Consider the following 26,794-nt stretch of genomic DNA (forward strand, 5'->3'; position numbering starts at 1 on the left):
TTCCTCTCTCTCAAATCAATAAAGATATATTTTAAAAAAAACAAAAAAACCCTTCCAGAAATAAATGTAATATTCTATTATAAAATGTGGTATTTTCTTTCAGGCTAGTCCCCTACTAAAAAGCCCCTACTAAGTTATTGAGAGGACATTTTCTGACTACAAAATAACAACTTACGTCCACACTACAGAACTTCTCATAAAGTATGTGGTATCAAGAAGACCTTGATTTGTTCACTTTGAACATATAAAATTATGGTTTAATGGCAGGTTGGGGTCCTTAAGTGTGACCTACTTAGTGATATCTGTCGGCTTTAAATATCTCATTCTTCTAACATGAAATATTTTTTACAGTGTTATAGACTTAAGTGCCCAGAAAATAACTGTGCAAGTGTGCTTGTTAGAAAATAACAAAGGGGCCATAGTACACCCACCTAAATACATTCTGCATCCCATTGGGCAAACATTTTCAAATACTTACTGGGGCAAAGCAATGGGTCAGCCACTGCACTCCAGCTGCCTGCCATCGCTGTATGAACCACAGGCATGAACCAACCACCCATACAAGGCAGAATGAAACAAGTGCTATGAGAAGAGAGAGAAGAAATAAGTAGTTCTCACTGACACAGAAAAATATAGGTAAACTTTATCCCAGGCACTTTATTGTTTGGTCACTCAGATGTTCACACTCACATGCCTAGTAACAGTAGGGGTCAGGCAGAGAGGGAAGTGTGGGTGTTAGTCTTCCATTTGTACATATAATTCCCATTCCTCCAAGAATTGCATCAGATAGGTTTTGTCTTCTTCCAGTGGCTTGTCTGGAGCCTGCTCGTCGTAGAGTCTAGACAAAAGGCCCTCATCTGCGAGCTCCTTGTACTCAGGGTGCTCACATCCTTCTGAGTCATGTTCAAAGCTGGATAATGAAGGTATACGCAGCCTGCCAGTCTGAGGGTCCCAATCGACCAGTGTGGTCGATGGGTCTTCTTCTGGCCCCTCTTCTGGGTCCACATGCTCCTTTGGGAGGTGGCCCAAGTCTCTGAGTTGAGGGATATATGAATACAGTAGTGTTTGTGGACCCGAGTCTGCCAAAGCTGCCTGTTGCTCAAATAATTTTCCTTGTGGGAACAGCTCCTCCTGCAAACTGAGCTCTTGATCTCCAGGCCTCACAGAAATGTCGGTAGTTCTCACATTATATTCATATTCAATGACTATTTTATCTGTGGGTATTGTTCTGCTGAGTGGCTCTTGCTGGGTCAGGGAAGTCTCCTTGGAGCTTTCCTCAGAGTCACAGAAAAAGTCCATCAAATGTGAAGCATACCCTAAGTGCTTCACCTCCATTTCCTCCTGATGGGGCTCCTGGTCCCTGCTGGGCTCAGGCAGGTCCGATACATCATTGCTTTTCTCCATGATATTTATATCCTTATGAGAAATTTTAGAATCCTCCAAAATATTGAGGGTGATAAAGTTAATCACAATTTTTTCAGCAGGTACAAAGAATCTTTTGTCAAGTTCATTTCCATAAATCAAAATCTATAAAGAGAGAAGAGAATGGTTTTCACCTTTTCACTTTAGAGAGACATTAAAAACAGCTGTTAAGTAGAACTTATACTGTCATCAGAGAGTTTTAAAGATCTATTCTTACCAACTCATGGAAGTGAAAGTATGCTTGGAATACAGAGGAAACCTCAGTCACATGGAGACAAGACACAAAAAGTATATGGACGTGAAAAGTGGTTCACCGGGTGGATGTCTGTCCAGGTCAAAGGCAAGGGTGTGCCTGCCCTCTCCTCTAACTGGCTGAGGAAACTCAGGGAGTTATTTGATTTCTCGAGCCTTACAAAATCAGAACTTTTGCCACATAAAAAGTGGTGAGAACTGAGAGAGAGGTTTTGAAATTGCTTTGTTAATGACAGTTTCCTGTGTATTTGTTAATAAGCTGTGGTTCCCCTGGCTCCCAGCCCTTTTTTGGATACAGTCTGGACATGACATATGGGTGGGCATGAAAACTGGATGTGAAAAGGGAGATAAGGACATGAGCAGGGACGGTGTTACTTACTGCCCCACACGCCAATCGAATCATGCTATAATAAAGCCAAAAAGGGAAGTCCATTTGCCATTTTATGGCAGATAGAGAAATTCTAAATCATGTCAGGAAAACTTGTATCAGATGAAATGTTGCTGGGGATATGTGGGAGGTGCCTGCTCAGATAGCCAATGAGGAGTTATGTTACAATCCTCATTGTCTAATCTATGATGTGATTTCATTTAACATTATGAAACAGGTCCTTCAGCTTCATTCTTTTACAAAACTTTCGTTTTCAAAAAATCACTTGTGGTCAATTCTGTGAATTTTCCTCCCGGGAATGGGCTCTCTATGCCATTAAAATGTTATCTCCAAACCCTAAATGCAGGCAGATTCATAGAACCATTTTTAAACTGAATTAACAGGAATACATGTATGCATCATGTACATGCGAATATATATTTTATAACTCCCAAAGAAATTATTTTACTGTTAAAATATGCTCAACCTTTCAAACCCCTTCAGTGCATGGGCCAGAAGCATAAAGTTTATTCCTTTTATATTCTTGGTTCTAAGCTTACTGTGAATGATGAGGTCCTGGCCATTTTCCTCCTAAATGTGCTTCCAGTCAATATCTTTGCCTCCAGCCCTACATCCCACTCTACTCTTTCAGACTCTCATCTTCTTTCCTTTAGAAAACTGGCAGTCTCCTAGTCGCTTTACTTGTTTCTTCTAGTCTCACGCCCTCTAATGTTGTCTTAGACCCAATATGCAGTTGAATCTAAAACACAACATTGACTATGACACTCCCAAGGCAAAACCCTACAGAGATTTCTTTGCCACAATAGAGTCCAACCTCCTTATAATAACAGCCCAATTCTCTCATCACCTGCGCCTTACCAGCCACTCTCCAGTCTCACCTTCCACACCTCCTCATCAGGAACCTTATGATTTAGCAATACTGTGTGGTTTCCCAGTTATCCACCTTGCCCCTGATGTTCCTTCTGCCAGCAGTAGGTCCCTAACTCTTATTCATCTTTCATAACCAAGCCCAGGAAAGAAACTTCTCCTGATCCCCCATTTGAGTTTCAGTGCCCTCCCTGTACCCCTGGCACCCTCAGTGCCTGCTTTCATCTTAGCCATAACAGATCATTTTGAAATTCTTGTCCCCAACTAGACTTGAACCTCTGGAAGGGCATGGATTGTGACTTAATTTGTCTCGTACCTCAAGACCTAGTCTAGTCTGGTCATTAAACCTAAAATCTTTGTCAACACTAAGGACTCTTTCTCTTTGATTATGTTAGTGAATTAGTCTAGTAAAGAAAGTGCTTTTTAATTCATCAGCTCTTTAACCTTACACTCTCACTCTGTCCTTAAAAGAAATGGCATCTGTTCTGGAGCCTCCTTTCCACCTCCTGGAGGTGTGTTTTATAATGAGTCCTGCCACACTAAGTACTCACCAGATTTGCTGGGTGTTTCTCTTTGCCAACATGGATGTATCTGTACACGGAGAAGCCCATCACAGAAAAGAGAAACACAGTAACAGATATGGGCAAAACATACCAGAAGATGATTTTAATTTTCAATGCTGCTGTTTGATCTGTTAAAAAAAAAAAGGGGGGGGGGGTAAGGGGTTAGATAGTTGTAATTTGGTGTGGTGGTAAACCATTGGCAATGTCAAGAGGCTTTGGGCAGATCACTTACATTTAAGAATTCAGTTTTTTCTTTTATAAATAATGTTAGAAGGGGTCTCCGAATTCTTACTGCCTCTGACAATAGGTGGTCTTAAGAAATCATCTGGACTGTCTCAAATCTTTACAGTAAGGATGCATTAACCACTCAAGTCAGCATATATTCTAACAGTTTATGTCTGACTATAAGTTTCATGTTGATTTTTATACTTGAATGTAAATGTGCCCGAAATTCAGTCAACTCACAGCTCTCCAAACCAAATGACAAAAGCCTCTTGTAAAGATCCCACTAGGCAGCTCTACTTTTCCATGTCACTCATTTGACTCAATCTTTTTCATATATTCAGTAGAGGACAGGAATATACGGTGTCACCCTCTGTCTGACCATCAGAACTACCCTCATGCTCGTTGACCAGACTTCCTGGGTATGTCTGGAGCTTGGGGATGTGTGTAGGGAGGTGGCTGAGCTGATGTGTGCTGAGAACGGCAGTAACTCCTTTCCAGGTTTTGTGCTTTGGGCTCATGATGAGTAAAAGCTTATAGGGAATGAAAAGACCTGGTAAATAGTTTTAAGAAAAGTAGTCCTAGCCCACCAATGATCAGAGCATACAGTTGGTGAACAGGGATCACTGTGACTAACTTCGATTTGTTAAGCTCCTAAGGGGTACTTGGAAGTTGTGATGGTTAATTTTATGAGTCAATTTGGTTGAACCATGGTACCCAGATATCTGGTCAAACATTATTCTAGATATTTCTGTGAAGGCATGTTTTAGATGAGATTAGCATTTGAGTTAGTAACTTGAGTAAAGCAGGTGACTAGGTACGGGGGTCCAACTGCAGGTTCTTCTACCCTGACCAATTCCTGAAGAGCACACCTGTCATCAGGTTCCACAGAGAAAGGCGCCCACACCACAATGCAGATGTTGCAGGTGGCTGGGGATCACCTGCTCCTACTTTAGGCTACAACTCAGTCCAGCCCTCTTGATACAATCCCTGGTCTCTGGACAGAACTTGCCCTAATTAAAAGGAGCCAGGGGACCAGTGACTGGTGGCACTTAGTGTCAACTAGCACATGTTGGCTACAATAAACCTAAGAGACCATACCTGTGTTACAGGGGTTGGGGAACTGTGAGAGAAGAAATATTTTTCAAAAAGTAGTCCCAAAAGAGAGAATACTGATTATTTTTTAAAGTAGGTCATCATTGTAGTGTCTTGAAAAGGTATCTGGGGTGATTTAGCAGCTGGGGTACCAAGGAAAGGGTCAGGACCTGAAATGGTGCCTCCTCACTTGTTACCTTTCCTAAACTGGTTAGAAAGTCACTCCATCTTCTTACGGGGAAGTGTTTAATTTAATCTGTACTCTAGTTGCTTAACTCTGCCAACTGCTTAATGACTGCCACTGGAAGTGTACTCCTACCATTTGGCCACTGATCAAGCTATTAATAAACAGAGCACTTTATCCAAATACAAAAATGATTTCTTCATCTGTGTTGTTTTGGCTTTTGCTTGCTTAGCATTTTAGTTTTATGTGACATGTGGTAGAGAACCCTTCATTTTAAAAGAGAAAGGTTCTGATAAGAATACAGATTCAAAAATAAAGCTTTTCACTTTTTATTTGTACTCCCCAAATTCCCTTTTTATTCCTCGGGACATTTTCATCGTGAAATGTGGGAGGCAGGAGGGAAGAGGAGAGCAGGCGTCTGTCACCGTTCCTATCCCATAGCTGGGGATGGAACCAAGGCTTGGGGAAAGGGTTGTGACATTTGTGTTAGGCCAGCAAGTTTGAAAGAGAGAAAAAGAAGAAGAATGGATAAAGAGCCATTCAGTGAAGATCAACTTCAGGATTTATTTTCAATTTTCAGGTTTGGGGTACAAGGTCCTCTCACCTTGGGGGGAAGAATGATTATAGAAATGCCAAGCTCCTAACTCTCTGTGTCCTAACAGGAAGGAGCCTTCGCTCACAGTTCCTTGGCAGCCGAGTGCAGAAGACATGAGACAAATCAAGGAAAGGAGAGAGAAGCAACTGTAAGAGTGGGGCGGTCAGTGCTGATTTGTGGATCCCGGGCTAGCCTGCCAGTGGTATATGAATACAACTCGCAGAATCCGTAATTTGTATTCCTGAGGGGGAGCAAAGGATTCTGGTCTTAAAAAGTGTTTTTAAGATAATGCTTTGTTTCTAGGAATACAACTGTCTGACGTTCTTGAAGACCAGAGAACTTCTACTGACCGGAGTGAGTATAATTTTAAAAAAGAAAAAAGATATGTGTAAAAATTTCTGATTGTTATTTTCCAAGGCAGAGGCTTGTTGGCAGCAAATACTAGGACTAGTGCTGAGAGTTCCCCACGGGGGTGAAAACACTCCCCGACGTTGGCCAAGTTCAGTGGCAGTGTCCCAGGCTGCTCAATGCATTTCTGGTGACGGCTGTTTCTGCCTTTGCCTCAACCTGTTTCTGGTAGAAATGGACCTGCCAATACTTTGTCCACGCTGCCATAATTCCTTCTAGTTTCATCAGACTTCCTTCCTCAGAGCAGCAAAGATGGTCTGAAGCTTACCTTTCAAAGTACTGACACACTGCTCCTCGGAAGGCTGAGCGAGGCGAGGAGGTGCTGGGATGAAGGACTCCACGCGGACGCAGTACAGAGTGTCCGGCTCCAGCCAGCTGAGCAGCAGCGTGTCGTTGGTCACCCACTGAGACCACTAGGTTAGGGAATTGTGAACATCAGTTACAGGCAAAGATTTCCAGTACCACCCCAGAAAAATAACTCTACAAGGAAATAAAAGACCGAGATACCATGAAATCTTTTACTCTGACTACAAACTTTCTCTTCAACAACAGCTTTAAAATACCCCTTTCCTTTAGCTCTGGAGAGCATGGTCAGAAAATGGAATAATCCAGAGAACAATGCTAAATGATAACGTAAGGACGGATTTCTTATTCAGCTTTGTGCTGTGTTCTTGCTAACAGTTATTCTTTCTTGGAGAGTGACTGACAGATGTCATGCAAGTAAAAGCTGTCCATCCAACTGAGGTGGACAACTACTCCAGCAGCAACATCAAACCCCATTAACAGGGTTTTTGTAAAGAAAATCTGAAGACAGGTCTTTAAGTTTCTACATAGCTCTAACTGCATCTTGGATGGTGTTTGTTTTTAATATCACATCTTCCTATTTTCACATGCAGAGAAGTAAAGCACCAGGGATGCTTGGTCCAGCAAAAAGTGACACAGATGATGTGCCCCGTTCCATTTTGGGCTTACCGTTCTGTTTGATCTAGTGTTATATATGGACACATTATACTTCAGATTAGAGTATATTTGTTGCATGGAAATGGAACTTTCTTCTGGATTTGTCTTCCACTTCTCTGGTGCCGTCAGAACAACAGAAATGGATTTCTCATCAGCAGTCAAAGCAACCTCTGGTGGGCCAATTTGTGCTTAAAGGGGAGAGGAGAGGGAGTTATGTTCATATGTAGAAATCGCCTTGGATAAAACTATAGTCTAATCCTACTGGGATCAAAGTCCACCCTCTTATTTGAGATGCCTCAGAATGCTCTAAGGTGGGCCCAAGGCATGTGAAAGCTTGAAGCAAGCATTTCATCATGTGTCCTGACACAAGGTTAAAACAGTCAATTGAGGAGTTGCATTTACTCACTTCCCAGTCACATGGATAAATAGTACTTGATGATGGTAAATGCAATGAAAACTGTTTATGACACTGCTGTGACTTGGAAAATTGGTGATAAACAACATGAATATGACTTGATACATGGCAAAAAGCAGACATGGAGAAATTAAGCACTGCTAAAGACCTTTGGAGATGTGAGTGGAATGGTCTAGACCAGAGGTTAGCAACATTTTACCATATGGTCCAGATATGATGATCTCTGTTGCAACTACTATTTATATAAATGTAAAATCCATTCTTAGCTCCTGGCCTGTAGAGAAACAGAAAGAGGGGTGGTGTGCTGCATTTGGCTGAGGCATAGTTTGCTGGCTTCTGAGCTAGAAGGGCACCAGGGGAAAGGCTCCAGCTTCAGGACCTAAGGAGAACTTGTACATTTCACCATGGTGGCTCTGAGTGAGTCCTCTACCAGAGCCAGCTACAGAGCAGGGCACGGAATAATGAAAAAGCAAATACCAGGGAGATGTTGCCTTAATTCCGAGTTACACCTAGAAATTACATCATCATACCACCAAGTTTATAACAAGAAGACTTAGTTTGGTGATCAGAATAACCTTCAATCAATCTCGTGGACATATTCAATGGTTTACAAACCCACAACATTTAAAAAAATCTGTCAGTTGTTCCTCAAATTACATAGTCTCCACTAAATAATAAAGTAAAATAAAAATTTGATATCGGCATCTAGCGTCAATTTGGGATCTGGGAGAGATCTTAGAGGTCACTTGGCCAAAGCTTTCGTTCTAAAGATGAGACTCTGGATGCAGCAGGGAGGAGCACTGTGGGCTGTTCACTCCACCAGCTGATGGGCAGAGTGCAGAACAGAGCCAAGCAGAGCACTGGTTTCTCAGCCAAAGCTGTCTGTGAGGCTGAAACTTAACACTAGGAGGTCAGATGAGTGTGACAGTAATATGTATTTAACAGACAATTGCATTACTTACTTTCTAAGAAAGGATAGAATCGTCCAGTTTCGGCCCATTTGGAACAATTAGTTCCCCAAATGGCCTTAACTTTGGCATAATATTGATGCTCATAGTCAGAGGTTTCAGCAGAAAGATCACAGTAGGTCCTATTGATATTTCTGCATTCGGATTTATTCAGCCATTTTTTTTGCCCATATCTGCCGAGAAGGAAACTGTGAATTAATAATGAGGTGCACTCTATGCTTTACAATAGGAAAGAAAACAGTCATTATATAAAATTGAATGGAACTTAAGACCTTCTCTTCAGAACAACAGAAGTGCCTGTCATTGAGATAAAAATGAATCTGCTTTGCTGCTGGCAATTTTTTTCATTAGCTGTCAGGAACATGAGTCAGGGTTTCTGTAATCACCTTTCTTTTCTGTGAATTATAATGTGGATAGTTCATTTTGCAAGCATCTATTTTATTATTATTCTTGGGCTACAGTAAAAGCTTTACATATTGTGTGATCAATTCTTCTAGTAATTATATCTGTGTAATTTTCTAGTCCACCATGCATACTAAGGCCAGTTTGATGGGTTGTTTTAAGAAAAATTAGTAATCTTTTTTTCTTGGAAGAAAAATTACCTTGACATTCTCATAAAATTTAAAAATCTACTTATCATCAAGGGGTTGGGTAAAAAATTCACAAGGTTGAAGTGCATGCCCAAACCCGCATTTTCAATAATTATAGCGATGATGGTAATGATTGATATTAACTAGGTTGTTCTTTTATTAAAAACACAAATCACCATAGTAAAGAGGGAGGGGGAAATATTTTTAGGTGGGAGAGACCGAGGTATAGAGAGTTTAGGTGACAGGAGATACGCCGGGGAAAGAGACAGGGTTGCGTGGGTGGCTACTGAAAGGGTTCAAGCAGGCTGTAAGGATTTTAGCAAGACAACTCTGGTGGTAGCATGGAGAATGTAATAAGTTAGGAGTGGCAGCCTGGAGGGGAGCTGAGGGGACACTGCAGTAGTCCAGGTGGAAGATGTAGGTGGCTTAGACAAGGATGGTGGCAGTGGAACTAAGGATAGGACAAAAGGAAGAAATATCAGGACACAGGACTTGGTGACTGAGTGCATGCAAGAGATGAGTTAAGGATGGTGTCTTTTTCTGTCTGGGACAAAAGAGTGGTAACATTTACCAAGATGAGGAAGACTGAAGAAAAGTGGGTTTGGGAAATGGGGAGTGGGGAGTAGAAGGAAGGAAAGGTAATGAGTTCGGCTGACATGCTGAGCTTGAGGTATGTAGAAGATACCCAAATGCAGATACCCACAGACCCTGGGGCTCAGGAGAGGCGTGAGTGGGAGGCAGTGACTTTGAAATCGACGGCATAAAGCTGCTCCCTGAAGGTACAGGAGCGAATGAAGTCACCCACGGAGACAAAGCAAAGCCTAGGATAAAATTTCAGGAGCATCAACATTCAAAGGTTGGATACAAAGTACACGTAGAAACAGACGACAGTGTGCTGATCACCAGAGGGAAAGGTGGGGCAGGTAGCAGAGGGTAAAGGGGGGATAAATGGTGATGGAAGGAGACTTGACTTGGGGTGGTGAACACACAGTACAATATACAGATGATGTGTTACTAGAAAAAGAAATAGTAGCTAAAGAGAAAGAAGGAAAAACAGACATAACAAAAGCAAGGAAAAATCATGTCTTGAGAAGGAGAAAATGTCAATTTTATCAAGTGTCAAAGATTAAGGGTATCTTCCCTCTTCCGAATATGGCAAGATTCCTAAAAGTAAATGTCTCCTGTTTCATACCTCTCAGGAGGCATTAGAAATGCTATCGTCAGATCTTGTTGACTAACTTCTCCATCCAAGTGATCACCATTGCCTAGGGACTTTAAAACTTATTCTGACTGTCAGCCACATAAAGAAATACATTTTACACTGTGACCCAGCTCACAAAACATACATATATCTAATATACTGAAACACAGCTTTTATAATACCTAAACTTTACCGCGTGCTATGCATTGTTATTTTCCATTCCAATCTACTCCATATCATTCCAATCCTTTCCATTGAAAATAATGTTAGTTATGTCTCTCAAAATTGGTTTCATGTCCCACCAACAGGTCTCAATTTGTGTTTTGAGAAATACTGGACCCTCCATTCTCAAACTTCCTCACTTGGCCAAGGGCAGGGCAGCTTCCCATGACAGATGTTGATGAAGGCGAAAGGCTCGTTAGAGGGTTCTGGACAAAATGCTTTGTAAGTATGACAAGCTGATAGACATGGATCATTTAATAAATACCCCAGTAATGATGTTGGTGCAAGGTAAAACATCATGAGGGGTCCTCAATGGTCTCTGGTTGCTTTCTGGTACTGGCAGGAAACATTTACCAGGTGCTGATTGAGTGCCAGATGGTGTTTAGTATTTGCACGCTTTATCTCACTCAATTATCATAATTTCCCTAGGTGGCAGGTGCCATTATTTTTATCCCGCTTTACAGATGAGGGAATGGAGGCTCAGCAAGATTAAGGGAACCAACTGTTCAAGTCCATATCACTAGTAAAAGGCATATCTGGGAATTGTACCACTTTCCCCTGATGCCAAAGCTTCAGCTTTCAGTGCTATGCTATATGTATTTTTTTGTATTAAATTATTTTGGCAGATATAATTTAAACTTTTGTTCAAATTTCATCTTTTACTTGGAAACAAACTTCACTCAGAAGTATAATATGTAACGTGCCCAAGGTTACCCAGCTAGGTTCATAGCCTGGCTATGAACCCAGGACTGTCAGACTCGAGATGAGCCTGGAGCCCTGTCAGTGACATACACCGCCCTGTATTCCTCTCCATCTCCTAAGTTTGTTTTTAAATATTCTTTTTCAGAAGTTGCACAATCTAAATTATCTGCTGTCAGAGCAGTGATGAATCTGCTCATTTAAAAAAAATCCTTTTCTGAATTACAGAGACATATGAAGGACAGAGCAGGCTCTTTGCTCCACCTAATGGAAAGGGAGGCAAGGGCATGCTCATGAGCCATTTCCCTTTGCACAGTGATGTCTTCTTTCCTAAACACAGCTCCTGGGCAACTCTTCAGAAATGAGAATGAGGTTCTAGATGAATGAGGTCATGACTAGCAGCTGAAGTCTTCCACGGTCTTTTGTCTTTTTGAAAGACAAAAATGACTATTCTTTTAAAAACTCAAACAATCTGAAAAGTAAATCACTCTGAAACCCATTACTCTGGAATATTGGCCTACATGATTCTGGACATCTCGTTATGCTTACATAGAACTAGAGGACAGTGAGATAGATGAGTAACTAGATAAAAACTAGATTACACCACACACGTGGTTTTAATAAAAGTAGTAACTTTAACTTGACTCAAACTTTAATATAAAAGAGAAACTGAAGTGAAATGAAAGGAATTGCTATAGTTCAAATGTTTCATTACCACAAGAGATATTCATTTTTAAAAGCTCTTTTAAATTAAGAATATGGGTTAGTTATTAAAGTGAAGTAATTTCATTTCAGGTCACATTTAATGGTATCCTGCTATGAAAAGCAGTACACTTATAGGCTTCCCCCACCTTCTGATTTGTTCTATCGTTATTTATGAGAAATTTCAATAACCATATTTCCCATCACTATTTAGCCTCAGTTCTACATTTAGATTGTTAAATGCAACTGCTGGTCTTTTTCACACCATCATGCTGTTGTTACTAAGTTCTTCATGTAGGTTCATCTTTTTTCTAGGTCAGGTGGCTATGATCTTTAGTTACTGATTTACTTTCCCCTCAGGTCCCTGGGGAGTGATATCCCAAATTCCCACCTACTTGAAAATACACTGGTTGAACTGGGTAAGAGTCTTGGGCCTCACCTGTTTTCCCCATGAAGATGTATCAGTTTTCTGCTTAGTGCTGCCAGGCAGAAATCACTGCATCCCCTGACCCAACTTGAGTCCTGCTTTTGCTAGGATGGCCCAGAAATCATTTCAGTTTCCTAAAGTTCAATAACTTCACCAGGGTATGTCTTGTTATTGTTTTTTTAAGATTTTGCTGCACATAACATGCATTTATGATATGCAATTCCAGACAGTTGTTATTACTTCGTCAACTAACAGTTAGCTATAATAGATTTTTAAGTCTATTTAACGTTTTTTATTTTCCATCTTTTTCAAAAACTCTGCACGCTTGCTTTTAAAAAAGTTCTTCCTGTGGTCTTAGAATCTCTTCTTTGAGAAGAGGTTGCTACTTCCTTTTTAAGTTTTACCTTTAGAAACGTTGTTTATGGACTCAAATTACGGACAATTATTCGTCTGAATTTTTCTCCAGCTTCCATGAGAACACTTTCAGGAGCTTTTCACTTGTGTGTTTTTTCTTCTTTCTCCCTTCCAATAATTATGACAGGTGCCGTGCTGGCTTCTTTGGGACTATTGCTCTTTGAATGGGGCCATCTATTTTTAGAATATTAGGTGAATGGGTTCGGAAGTGAGGGCCTGCCCCCCCCCCCCATCATGATCAGAGTTATATCATTTCCTTTGACTGGGAGCCTGACCACCCTCAGGTTTTCAACAGCAGGAGGCCCATGTGGCTGACAGCACTTTCCTGGGCTGCCTCCCCTCTCTCCTGCCCCGCTCACTCCGGGTTTCTCCCTGGGCTGCTACTGAGTTTCTACAATGGATGTATCGCTTGAACCTGATTTCTCTTTTAGCTCCCCCTTCTGGGATATTCTGTGGCACCAACCTGGGGCTCCAAGGGGACATTTCCTCAATTTCCGGTGGTGGAAATCCTTAGATTCCACATCCTTAGACTGTTAGGTAAACCTCTTAGCACTGTGACATTTATTCTTGTGAAATGATTTTCTGCTGTTGGAGTTCGAAAAGATGTAGGTTTACTTCCAGTTTCTGTGGTTGTTTTCTTTCAGATTTCACAGTATTTGGCTTGTACAACTCATAGTTTGTGGCTTGGGGGCTGTGGCCATTTCCTTGGTTGTTTTGAAGATGAGCACTACCTGATTTGCATTCTTTCTTGCTTGCAATGAGTTTTGAGGCAGAGGTGAAAAGTAAAAATGTCCATTCACTACTGTCTTTAATAGGAACAGCTACTTGCACATAATTCTGCTCTCAGTTTAACTTAAAAATGTCTATAACTCCAGTAAGTTTAGAGTTTTCAGAGATGATGGATTTCCTTGTTTGCTCAGCCACAGAATAATCTTTTGACCAACTTCTTTTCTCCATTTAAATAACTTGCCCTTGCCTCAGCACCCAATGCTCCTGTCTCCATGGAGAATCTGTTTCCTAATTTAACCTAACAAAACATAACAAGAAAACTTAACATGAAACATCTAAAAAAATTTTTCTTTTCAAATACTTATTTAATACAAAAAGATGGTTTATCTTCACATAATTAATAGGAGCCTGAGTCTTATGCTTATAAATTAGCCAAACGGAAAATGAACCAACTTACATGAAATACTGCACAGTATAAGTAACTTCTCCTTGCAGGTCCTCTGGTGGACTCCACTGGAGGATATTCTTCATGTTTATGGATAAGAAGGTGACATTTATAGGCTTAGGCAAACCACCAGGGACACAGGGAACTGAAAAAGGAGTAGAGAGAAATCAAGGTCTTAGCGGAGGAAATGGAAATAGAAAACATAGCGCCTCTAGGAGCCAGTGCCCAGATGTGGCCTTCCAGCACCGGTGCCCTGTGGACTTCCTCTCAAGCTGAACCTGGGCTGACACTGGCTCACTTCAACCAACAGAATGTGGCACAAGTGACTCTGGGGCTCAGCCTTGAGGCCTGGCAGCTTCCACTTCTGTCTTTGGAAGCCCCGAGCTGCCATGTGAAAGTAGGGCTACCCGCTGGAAACACCATGTGGGGAGGCCATGTGACGAGGGAGAGGTTCGGTTGTCCCGGCTGAGCCCAGCCTTTCAGTCAAGGGCCCGGAGGAGGCACGGGGGGGCGCCCGGCCCAGCTGGCACAGACGGGAGCTGCACCAGGGACTCCGAAAGACACCAGCTGGAGAACCATCCGACTTGCGCGCCAGTTAACCCGCAGAATTGTGAGAAATAATAAAATGATTGTTTTAAACCACTATTTTGGAGTAGTTTGTTATGCACCAGCAGAAAACTAAATAATCCCATTATTAGACATAGAAATAAAATTTAGAATCGATGCCCCTGAAAGGCTAGAGTTTTAGAGATTAGAGTTGGGGTTAACTTTCCTAACAAATATGTATAAAGCAAGAAATAGAAAAGAAACCAGTCAAAGAAGACAATTTATTTAATCAGACACTGATAACCTCACATAACTGTGATCTAAGAAAAACTATATCTAGAGGGTTAGTTTGTAAAAATCCTCTGTACAGAAATGATAAAGAATTGAGAAACTACCAAACAATTACAAAAGGACAAAAGGAAAGTGAAGAATAGTTTCTTATAAAAGAAAACAAGGATGACCTTGAATTAAAATAAGTGAAGAAATTCAGTGGTAATATGTACAAATCAAAATATTAATTTAAACTACTGGAGAGATCACAAAATATACTGAGTAATAATCACATTTTATGAGAAACTTATTGCATCACAAATATGCATATTCTAGTCAATGAACTAGGAAAATATCAACTTTTGATACTGAAAATCAAACTTAGGAAATAAAACTTAGCCAAGTCACTGGAGGCTGGTCCAGTCTTGGCTCGAGTCCCGTCGTTCCTGTGAACATTAGCTGGGACTCAGAGCATGGAATAAGCTTTATGCTCGTGGTAATCCTTGGCTAAGATCAGCTTTGTACAATGTGCTGTAATTTCACAAGCCAAATGAAAAGAGGGAACAAATTCTTTACTTGAGAATTAAACTTTTTATATGACCCTGATGCTAAACCTAAATAATCTCTTTAACATGTGGCAGAATAACCAAAATACAGGCAGTGGAGTGTGTTTGTGTGTGCATGTGCTATATCTGTAATGACTTCTACTTTTTTAAAGGGGAGAAATAGCACATTTAAGACAGAAAAAGAATTGGTAACTAGTATTTTCCTTGTAGTTTTTAAATCTTTGCAGTTTTTAGGCATTTGTTTCAAGCTTGGAAAACACAGAGAAAGAATAAACATTCCAATTGAGGTAAGTCATTTTTCTAACCTGCCTGTAATGATAAGATAATTTAATTAACTCCAATGTGAAAATACATCACACCCACATTGATATCAGGAGTCAGGTGCCAATTTGTGGGTAACAAAAGCATTTTTTCCCTACACAGATTCAGGCCCAGAAAATGTAGCTTTGATTCTCTGATAGCCCATTGATTTCACATCCCAAATAAAGCTGTACCATTCATTGCAGCTTTGGCTTGAAACACAAAATTCTTCATGGTCTGGTCTGTCCTCTCCTTTTGCAATTCTGCCAAATGCGCCACGTTCACCAGCCACACCAAACTACCTGCAGCGCCCTACGTGCTCTGCTGTTGTGTGCCTTTACTGTGTTGGCGCCCTCCTCCTACAGTATCTTTTGGACCTAAAGACCCCTTGTTCCTCCATGTGTGCATCCATTTAATGAGTAATGACTTGTATTAGTTTAGCAACTAAAATATGATGATGCTGGGAGGTTGTGTAGGGTATGCACAGTCTCCACTAAAGAAAGTAGGCATTTCTGACAACAGTCATCTGGGTAACAGGCTGATCTTTGAAAACTTGAACTCAGAAGGCCTCACAAAGACAAGGGCAGGACCTCTGGGCTCCCTTTGAGCTTTCCTGACCAGAGTGTGGGCTCCGAGCAATAGAGGGATACTTGAGGGTGTCCCCTTGAATTGGGCAGAGGACTTAAGATGGCCTCTGCCATAACAAAGTTACGAGGGGTCTGCAAGGACATATCCACTTAATGAGCTTCCAAGTAATGAATGGTTAGTTGTATCTTGTAAGTCACATCATTTAGATTTGCGTCCACTTGGTGTTTATTTTCCTTTTCTTATAGCTTGGCCTTTCAGAAAGCTTTCTGGCCCATGTTACAGCATCATAGGAAGAACCTTCTGTGCTACTCTTGGGTCCTTCTAGTAGGAAGAGACCAGATACATGGCATTTGAAATGGCTAAATCTATGACAACGTCATTAGCTGAGTTTTAGAAAATATGGCTGTTACACTGGTTCCAAGAAGTACGAGGTAGGTCTCTAGGTATAGTGAAATGGTGTGTGACATTTTCCCAATGGCCTCAAAACTAGTATTAAGGTCATCATCTAAGTATGTTGCAGTTTTAATTATATGCCTGCCGGTAAAATGTATTTCCATTTCATTATACTGTGGGAAAAGCCCAAATGCTTTTAATAAATTAGTGCCTGATGAACTTCAATAAAAAGTTTTGAGGTTCTCAGAGTGGACTTACAAAGAGCCAGGGTGGTCAGTCTGTGGTTACCCAAACCTCTCCGTTTTGGGCTAAGGCGTTCCAACTTTTCCCTTATAAACAGTACGTTCACCCAGTGGAGAGGATAACAGCCAGGCCTGTGGGACTTCCCGCTTGGGGCTACTGAAGTATCTCAAGGTCATGACTAAGCAGAGAAGCCTCAGCACTGAGGAAGCCCTGCCCAGCCTTGTCCAGAGAAAGCCTCCAGCCTCCGGCCTCCCGCCCACTCTGTCCTTCTGAAGCTAGAGCCAGTGAAGCAATCACCAGGCTGTGAGCTGTTTGTTGTTGGAGACCATGTCTTTTTTGTTTTGCCCCTCAAATTATAAGAGAAGGTTTATTTACAGAGTTATAGAGGTAGTAGAAGTGAGCCAGCTGGGCTGCACAGGCTCAGGAAACAAGTTATAGGAGAGAAAGAAGAGCCCTTGGAGCTTAGGAGAAGGGGGAAGGTAAGACCGTGGGGAATAGAGGAGGAAGGGAAGGGGCGGGCATGCTCCGGGGAGAGCGCCTGGGGACCACGGATTAGTCTGTGTGTCCCCACTGCCCGGCACACATACATGCTCTTGACCAGAACTGACCAGGACTGGTGGGGCTCACACAAATCCTGGAACTAGGGTAGGACCCAGATTCACATGAGCACCTAAATGAGGTGGAACAGCCTGAACTTGAAAGCACGTTGGTAAACTTACATTATACACAGGGGATTAGCACAACAGATGCTTTTTCATGAAGAAATAGTAGCCTGTGGCAAGTGGTTGCTACATATTTCAAGTGTCTTTTGAAACAGAAAAATTACCCCCCCGAAAAAAGAAAAAAACAGAGGCCTCCTGAATGAGTTTTCTGTTGTGGGGAATGAGGTTAAGGAGAGCTGATGTACAAAAAGCACCAGAGGGTGATTAACCAATTTCAGGAAGCAAAAGTTTCAAAGAACTCAGCCAAGGAGAGCCAAAACAGGTGATCTTAAGTATTGTTCTAAAGGTGTATTTTCTTTTGTCTCAAATTATAGATGATTTCTCTTGAAAAATATTAACCCCACTCTCCTCCTCTGCCCCCTAATTATATAGCAAGTGCTCTTAAAATGTAAGTCATATAAGTAGCTCTTAAAATGTGATTCAGAAACTATTTACCTGAAAAAAGATACACAGCCATCTTCTATGAAGGACAGAGCATGGTTTGGTGCTAACATTAGCTCTTTGGGACTCAGTTATCTTCCCATGACCACCATCCCCACTATTATTTCTCTGCCCACTCACTGCTGTATGTGTATGCTGCCTCAGTTTCTCTATAATTTTTATGTACATTTGCATATTCATAAATAATACATTTATATAGGGCGCTGCCACCCTGCCTTATCTCATTGGCTTTTAGTAATTGTTTATACGAGTAGGTCAGAGAGAAGTTCTAGCAACAAGAGTTCTAGAGCGACACTGGGGCCTACTCCTTGCTCTACCACTTACCAGCTGCGTGCCTTTAAGTATTTTATTTAACCTTTGTGCCTCAATTTACTCATTTGTAAAATGAAACAATAAAACTCTCTGCCTCATACAATTATTGGGGTGATTAAATAGGATTCTTGATACAGAGCTCTTAGAACAGTGCCTGGCATAAAGAAAGAGCTCAGGAATTATTAGCTTGGCATTGCCTTCCATAGTCACCATTCCCACTGTAGTGCTGCACAGACAGAGGCCCAGAGAGGCCGAATGACTTGCCGATGGGTGTTCAGCCATTTGGCAGGTGCTTGAACCCAAGTGTTCTGACTATGACAGAATTCTCTCTACTGAGCTGCTCGCCCGCTGCCTTCAGGAAATGCTCCAAAGAACAGTGTTGTGGGAAGAGGGACCGAAAGATTATACACTTTGCATGTTACAGATGATTGCTTCTAAGAAGAGATGTAAGAAATGCCCTGAGGAAAACCTAAGTATTTCTTCTTCACTGAAGCTTTACCTGGTGGTGGAACTGTACATAGCCGCATCCTTCATTCAACGAACTGTTACTGGGTACCAACTCTGTGCTAGAAATAGAAACTGACAGGCACTAGGGTGGGGCAGTCGAGGACAGAAACACACTGAAGGCCCTGCTCTCACGGAGCACATCTTTTCTGAATGTGGGACACCATCCATCAATATATGCTGATGTACCCTGCCAGGTATATGCACGTTTACATGAATGAGCAATGTATAAGTCATACAGAAAAAGTGGTGTTATTTCTTTATAACCACACCTTAATAAATAAATCTATGTGCTTAAACATGTTTTTGAATATTGCTGATGGTGCTTGATAGCAAGGAGGACTTTAAAGTAGAGACTACTTTTTAAAATAAATGTCATCAAAGAGAATGTACCTCCCACTTCCCTTAAGAGTGTTGAAGATTACTTCCATGGTACTGCTCAGCTCATGGCATTGGAGGCATGCTTTCTTTCAGCTGCGATTATCTTCAGAGGTAGCTAACAAACATGCAAAAAATTCCATCTCATTATTTTATAGTCACACCTCATTTTTGCCCAACATAGCATTTCCCAGTTTGATTACCCAAGTTTGTTGGAAGTGCCTCTGAATGCTTTTGAAATTAAATCTATATATTGAAGATGAAGGTTTGCCACTTAATGGGCTATTCTGACCAAGGTGTACCAGGCTCTCCCTGGAACTCTGAAAAAAGGAGTTTAAAAAAATACACTGTTGCCCTAGCTGGTTTGGCCCAGTAGTTGGAGCATCAGCCTGTGGACTGAAAGGCTGGGGTTTGATTCTGGCCAAGGGCAGGTACCTTGGTTGCAGGCTTGACCCCTGGCCCCAGGCTGGGGCATGTGTGGGAGGCAAGCAATTGATGTGTCTCTTTTACATCGATGTTTGTCTGTCTGTCTCTCTCTCTCTCTCTCTCTCCCTCCCTCCCTCCCTTCCACTCTCTCTAAAAAGCAATGGAAAAAATATCCTCAGGTGAGGATTAAAAAAAGAAAGAAATACATTGTTGTGAGATTTTTGTGCATAGCCTCCTAAAATACCTATTTTGAAGTTGCCATTATTAATTTGCATATGTCAGACCCATTGTTTGCTATAAAACCAGTCCTACTACTTTATGCCCTCTCTTATATGAGTGTCTTCCCTTCCTTTTTTGGAAATTAGCTTTTTGAGGGCAGGGACTTGATTTTCTCCACATTTTGCTATCTCCAAAGTATCTTGATTGGTAACAATACATACAGTAACTGTGGAAAAGCAAATTCCAATGTGGGTTGGAGTCTCTACTACCACACCTTGCTTCAGAAGGAAAAACACAAAAGAAAGAACAGAGTCAGGGACAAACTATTTGAGACTCCTAAGGTATTGGAAAGAAGAGCAGTTGGGAACTCGTTCAATCAATAGATATTTATTAAATATCAACATACATCATCCAGTTTATTTTTCAAATCATTTGCATCACAGAAGTAATGTAATACTTCCATTAATATCTCCATCACTTGAGATTTTTAAAGATAAAATCAACAAGATAAAAATGTGAGAAAAAAAATTAATAGAAAAAGTAAGAGGTTTAAAAATAATTGTTTAGTAGAGACTTGGAAGAAATGGCCTAGTAGAGACTTGGAAGTAATTAAGAGTATTGGCTTCTGTTCATTGTTGATTGAAATTGTGAGGCAAATGAGGCTGACTGTCTGATCTCAGACTTGCCAATCAACAAGATGAAGGAAATGTACAGTAGCCATCAAAAACACCGTCAGAAAGGCGAAATAGTTTTCAATAGGCTAACCTTCCTGTGGAGTGACAAGTAGATGCTTTGATGTTTTGAGGGTGACCAGGAGTAGGATCAGACCTCTTCAGGGTTGAATCATGCCTTGATAAAGTTGCATAACTAAAGGCAATAAAATGAATGGGGCTTCCACATAGGCCTTGCTGAAGGTCAGCTCTTGATGTACTTTCTTGCTACATAGATGTAAAAAAACCCAAACACACTGGTCAGGATAAAAGCAGAGCAGCGATGGATAGGCCACCCGCGAAGGAGAGTCAAAGGGACTGACAACAGTGGAGCTTCTCCAGGACCGACCAGGAGAATGAATCCGTGACGACATTGCCTTTGCCCATGCTCACCAAAGCGAACAGCGCCTTCAAAGGCCACGCGGATTCAGGAAGCGGGAAACAGCACCAGCAATACCTTAGAAAACCACAGCTGTAACATTTGTGCTTCTTGATAATTATTTGTGGTTCGATTCAGTATTGCAGAGCCACAGACCACAGTGACTCTCTGAGGCTGCCAATGACCTTGAATTGAGGTCAGGCGCCTACAGCTACGAAGGTCCTTACTCCTATCTACGTGGTAACACCCTCAGAAATATCATCCTTTTTATGGTATTTTGCTATTTGTTGTTGGGCTTTGTTTGCTGATCTGTAGTTTTATAAGAAAGAAATGTATGTGTAAAAAGGAATATTTACTACCTAGTAATTTATGGATAGAATATGCTTAAAACAGAATTTAGCTTTATTTTCTTGCTAATATTTTAAATGAAAGGACATGTATTTATACTGAATTATAATTATTTCACATAATATGGATAGATGGCAGCCTACCTCTGACTATTAATTGAATTTATATGTTTTCCTAAAAGCCTTTGAAGTATTTATTCATAGTAAGACATTGACTTGGATATATATTTCTTTTCAACGCATATTTTCTCAAGTAGAGTGAATGTGATGTGATATTTTTATGTACACACACACACACACACACACACACCAGCAATTCTTATAAGTCTCAGTTTAAAGGACCCTTTTTATAGGAAGCCCTGCGTAACCCCTAAATTAGATCAGTTGCCCTGTTCTGTGCTTCTAGATAAGCTTGGTTTCCTCAATTCTGGCATTCATACTTGAATGTATTAACCTGTCTGAGACTAAACGCTCCATGAAGAAAGGGACCTTGTTTTCTTGTTCAATTCAATGCCTAGAACAGGCCTGAAATATATGAATGAATGACATTGAATGAATGACTAAAAAGTGCTCAAAGTGAGATTATTTAAAAATCATATTGTGTCATTATATTTTAGCTTTTGAAAACTTAGAATGGATGCATGGAGTGTTATGGTAATTCTTTTTCATTGAATCTGATCCTCAAACACCTCATTTCTCCGTTATTTGCTCCTGAACAGCATATGATATTCTATTTTACACTTAAAAACTATGAGCCAATTTTTCAAATAACAAGGTAGAACACTTAGTAGATAGTTTAGTGGACCTTTTTCAACCTATATATTTTAATCTAAAATGGAGAAGGGGGGCTGGCTTGGGATTATATGGACAGTTATCCATAAGTATGAAAATGGTCCTTGTTGGAGCAGGAGTGAGGATTTTGCAGTGAAAGCGCCCCTCAGAGAAGCTGAGGCAGGAGGAGCCAAACTAAGAGAGCTTTTAATAGCCAAAGCTGGAACAATTTGAGCAGCAAATCTAATTGTATTGGACTATAACTCAAAGAGTAAAGTAAATGTTTATGAGTCCTTATTGACACATTTAAACAATCAAATAAATAAATAAGTGGGGGAGAAGTTAACAGCTTCCTTGCAATAGAATTTCAATTAATATGGAAAAGGAAAGAGAGAAGTAAAAAATATCACCATTAGTCATAATAGTTATTGCAGGCAATATCCATTGGTGGACACTAAAATTAGTGAGTGTAAGTTTGAGTAGAAACAAGATATTTGCATGATCTCAAAGTATCTTCCCACAAGATATTTATCAATCACAAAGTGGAAAATATGAACTCTACAGTGAGAAACCCTCTAGACACCTCCTTAACCAAGTGATCAAGGTTAATGTCACCAGTAGAAAGACATATTGATACCATAAATGCTTTGGTATGCTGCACGGAGAAAGAAAATGTACATGTATGGTATTATTGTTCAAAAGGAATAACCTCCCCCACTCTAATCATGAGGAAACACCAAATGAACACAAATTGAGGGACATTCTAAGGAAGAGGTGGCCAGAAGTCTTCAAAGGTGTCAAGGACCTGAAAGCAAACAAAGGCTGAGCTGGAGATGAAGGAGACATGACAATTAATGTAATGTGGGATCCTGGAACAGAAAAAGGGCATTGGTTGAAAACATTGGTGAAATTCGAGCAAAGTCTAGAGTTTAGTAAGTATACCAATGTTAATTTGCTGGTTTTGAACATTGTACAATGGTTACGTAAGATGTGAAAATTGGAGGAAACTAGGTGAGTGATTTATGGGAACTCTATACTATTTCTACAACTTTTCTATAAGACTCAAATTAGTTCAAAATACAAAGTTTAAAAAAATAATCAAAAAAGTTTAATTAGTTTCACTGGAATCATATGTGTATGAAATATGTCCTGGAATAACTTCTCAGTAAAGTAAAATACTCAACTCTTTTTTTGTTTTGTTTTGTTTTGTTTCTATCAAAGAGGAGACAAGTCAACAAATACCCTCATTGTGTTTATTATAGTATATTAGTTCAAATAAGCAAAAATGTAGTAGTAATATTTAGACTGTATTCTAAAGCTCCAAAACTAAGTTAGGTTCAGTTGTTCACAGACATAATAAACTCCATACTTTTTTCCTCTTTGGGGATTCTGAAAAGATGTGGGGGGTTTTGTTCAAAAGTCAACTGTATTTATACAACCAACATAGGAGCACCTAAATATATAAAGCAAATATTAAGAGACATAAAGGGAGAAATTAAAGTAGGGGACTTTAATACCCCACTCACATGAATGGATTTATCATCCAGACAGGAAAATCAATAAAGAAACTTCCAGAGGACTTTAAGGGAGAGATAGACTGCAATACAGTCATACTAGGAGACTTTAACACCCCACTGACTTCACTGGATAGGTCTTTGAGACAAAAAATCAACAAGGAAACAGTGACCCTAAATGACACACTAGATCAGATGGATTTAATTGACTTTTACAGAACATTCTACCACAAAGCTGCAGAATATACATTCTTCTCAAGTGCACATGGAACATTCTCCAGGATAGATCCTATGTTAGGCTGTAAAACAAGTCTCAGTAAATTTAGGAAGACTGATATAATATTGAGCATCTCTCTTGAGACTTTTATTCAACATATCATTGGAAATCCTAGCCAGAGCAACTGGACAGAAAAAGAAATAATAGGCTTCCAAATTGCAAAGGAAGAGTAAAATTTATTATTTGTGGATGACATGATTTTAAATATAGAAAACCCTAAAGATTCCACGAAAAAAACCTGTTAGAACCAAAAAACAAAGTTGCAGGGTACAAAATTAATATTCAAAATCTGTTGTGTTTTTATACACAATGAAAGAGAAATTAGGAAAACAATTTATTTCCAATTGGATCAAACCTAGGAATAAATTTAACCAAAGAGGTGAAACACCTGTACACTGAAAATTATAAGACCTCAATGAAAGAAATTAAAGAGGACACAAATAAATGGAAAGATATTCCATGCTCATAGACTGGAAAAATTAATATTGTTTAAATGTCCATATTACCCAAAGCAATCTACAGATTCAATACAATCCCTATCAAAATCACAATGGCATTTTCACAGAAATAAACAATTCTAAAATTTGTATGAAACCACAAAAGATCCCAAATAGCCAAAGCAATCTTGAGAAAGAAGAGCAAGGCTAGAGGTATCATGCTTCCTGATTTCAAATTATATTACAAAGCTATAATAATCAAACAGTATGGTATTGGCATAAAAACAGACTTATAGATCAATAAAACAGAATGGAGAGCCCAGAAATAAAGCCACAATATATGGTCAATTATTTTATGACAAAGGAGCCAAGAACATACAGTGGGGGAAAGGATAGTTTTTTCAATAAATGATGTTGAGAAAATTAGACAGCCACATTGAAAAGAAACTAGATCACTATCTTATGCCGTACACAAAAATTAACTCAAAATGGATTAAAGACTTGAATGTAAGACCTGAAACCATAAAACTCCTACAAAAAAACACAAGGTAAGCTTCTTGACATCAATCTTGGTGATAACTTTTTAGACCTGGCACTAAAGGCATGGGAAACAAAAGCAAAAGTAATAAAGTGGGACTACATCAAACTAAAAAAACTTTGCACAGTGAAAGAAACCATTGAAGTGAAAAGACAACCTGAATGGGGGAAAATATTTGCAAATCAAATATCCGATAAGGTATTGATACAAAAAAAATATAAAGAACTCATACAACTCAATAACAAAACAAACAACTAACCAAAAAACAAAACAAGCAATCTGATTAAAAAATGGGCAAAGGATCTGAACAGACATTTTTCCAGAGAAGACATATGATTGGCCAAAAGGCGTATGAAACGATGCTCAACATCACTAATCATCATAGAAATGCAAATCAAACCCACAATGATATATCACCTCATATCTGTCAGAATGGTTATTATCAAAAAGACAAAAAATAACAAATAGAACCTTCGTGCACTGTTGGTGGAAATGTAAATTAGTGCAGCTACTATGGAAAACAGCAGAAAAGCTCTTCAAAAAATTAAAAATAGAGCTACCGTATGATCTAGCAATTCCACTTCTGGGTATTTATTGGAAAAAACAAAACACTAATTCAAAAAGATACATTTGCCCCTATGTTCACAGCAGAATTATTTACAATAGCCAAGATACGGAAACAACCTAAGTGTCCATCAATGGATAAATGGGTAAAGAAGACGCAGGGTGTGTCTGTGTAATGGACTACTACTCAGCCATAAAAAAAGAACGAAGTCTTGCTATTTGTGACAACAGGGATGAACCTTGATGGTATCATGCTAAGTGAAAGACAAAAATTGATGATTTCACTTATATGTGTAATTTTAAAACGCAAAACAAATAAAACCAAACCAGATTCATAGATACAAAGAACAGATTGGTGGTTGCCAAAGAGAGGAGAGTTGGGGGGGTGAGGGGGGCAAAATAAATGGGGAGTATGGAGGTGCAAACTTCTAGTTATAAAACAAGTCAGGGGGTCCAGCATAGGGACCACAATTAATCACATTGTATTAACGCTGTATGGTGATAGTAACAGGCTTACGTGGCGATCATTTAGCAACGTATACAAATGTGGAATCATAATTTTGTACACCTAAAGCTAATACATTCCATGTCAATAAAAAGGAACGTCCCAGAAAAAAAAAAAAAGCCTTTTCTCTATACCCGAAATACAGAAGAAAAAAGAAAGTCGGTTAATGAATCCAGAATTCTGGTTACTGGGTTCCACCTGGTAGAGTTTAAACTTAAAAACAAAACCGAAAACACTCCAGTTACCCTATGTCATGGATCAATTCCATGTCTTATTTCTGGAAAATCAAAGAGCACAACCTATCTGTACCCGGTCATACCTGAGAAGGGAAAACAAGACGTGCCCAAGAGCGGGGCTCGTACTTTAAAAACGCTGCCCTGTCTAGAGCCGCTCCTTCGGCTCCGCTTGGGTGTTTCTTCCTCCTCCCCGCCTGAACCTGCGGGGTGGCTGGGCGCGGGCAGCGCCGCCGCGCCGCCGAGCTCGCTGTAGGCGCAGCAGGGCCCGGGCTGCTCCGCTCCGCGGCCGCGGGGGCGCCGACGTGCAGCCGAGCGCGTCGCGCGGTCGCACCACCGCCTGCGGGTTGGGAGCTGTGCGGGACCGCCGCAGGCGTCCTCCACCCACCGCCACGGCCGCACGGGAAAGTGTGCGACGCGGGGTCGTGCGAACTTCACCCAGAACCCAGCGCGGGAGCGGCAGCGGTGAGTTTCTCCCTGGGGCTCCCCGAGCAGACCCCGCGCCTCCCGCGCTGGTCGCGGGAGAGCGACCCCCGCGCGCGGGACTGAGTGGGCCCAGCTGCGTCCGCGCCCCGCATCAGGCGGCGCCCGGGGGGCTCCCACCTACCTGCGCGTCCCGACGGCGGGGCCGCGAGCAGCAGCAGCGGCGGCAGCAGCAGCCGCAGGGCCCGGCAGCGGGGCGCCAGGGCCGTCCCGGCCGCCGACCTCGCGGGGGGCCGAGAGCCGGACATGGGCGGCGGGCCCGGTCACATCTCCGCGGGCGGCCGGGAGCGTCCGACGTCCCCGCGGGCCCTGGACGGCGGCGGCGCGGCCTCCCCGCTGCGCGCGGAGCTCCCGGAGGCC

The 26,794-nt window shown here is 40.9% G+C and overlaps 1 protein-coding gene across 1 annotated transcript; it reads right to left on the reverse strand.

Annotated features, from left to right (window-relative positions):
* Positions 1-631: 631 nt before the first annotated feature.
* Positions 632-26,794, reverse strand: IL20RA (interleukin 20 receptor subunit alpha). The gene is made up of 7 exons (XM_081140147.1): positions 26,559-26,794; positions 13,781-13,913; positions 8,334-8,512; positions 6,969-7,144; positions 6,265-6,409; positions 3,481-3,620; positions 632-1,527 (listed from the first exon to the last, which is right to left on the reverse strand). The coding sequence occupies exons 1-7, from the start codon at positions 26,680-26,682 to the stop codon at positions 736-738; spliced, it is 1,689 nt and encodes a 562-aa protein (XP_080996273.1). The 5' UTR covers positions 26,683-26,794; the 3' UTR covers positions 632-735.

This window comes from Miniopterus schreibersii, assembly GCF_964146895.1.
Source record: "Miniopterus schreibersii genome assembly, chromosome: 6".
Lineage (NCBI taxonomy): Eukaryota > Metazoa > Chordata > Mammalia > Chiroptera > Miniopteridae > Miniopterus > Miniopterus schreibersii.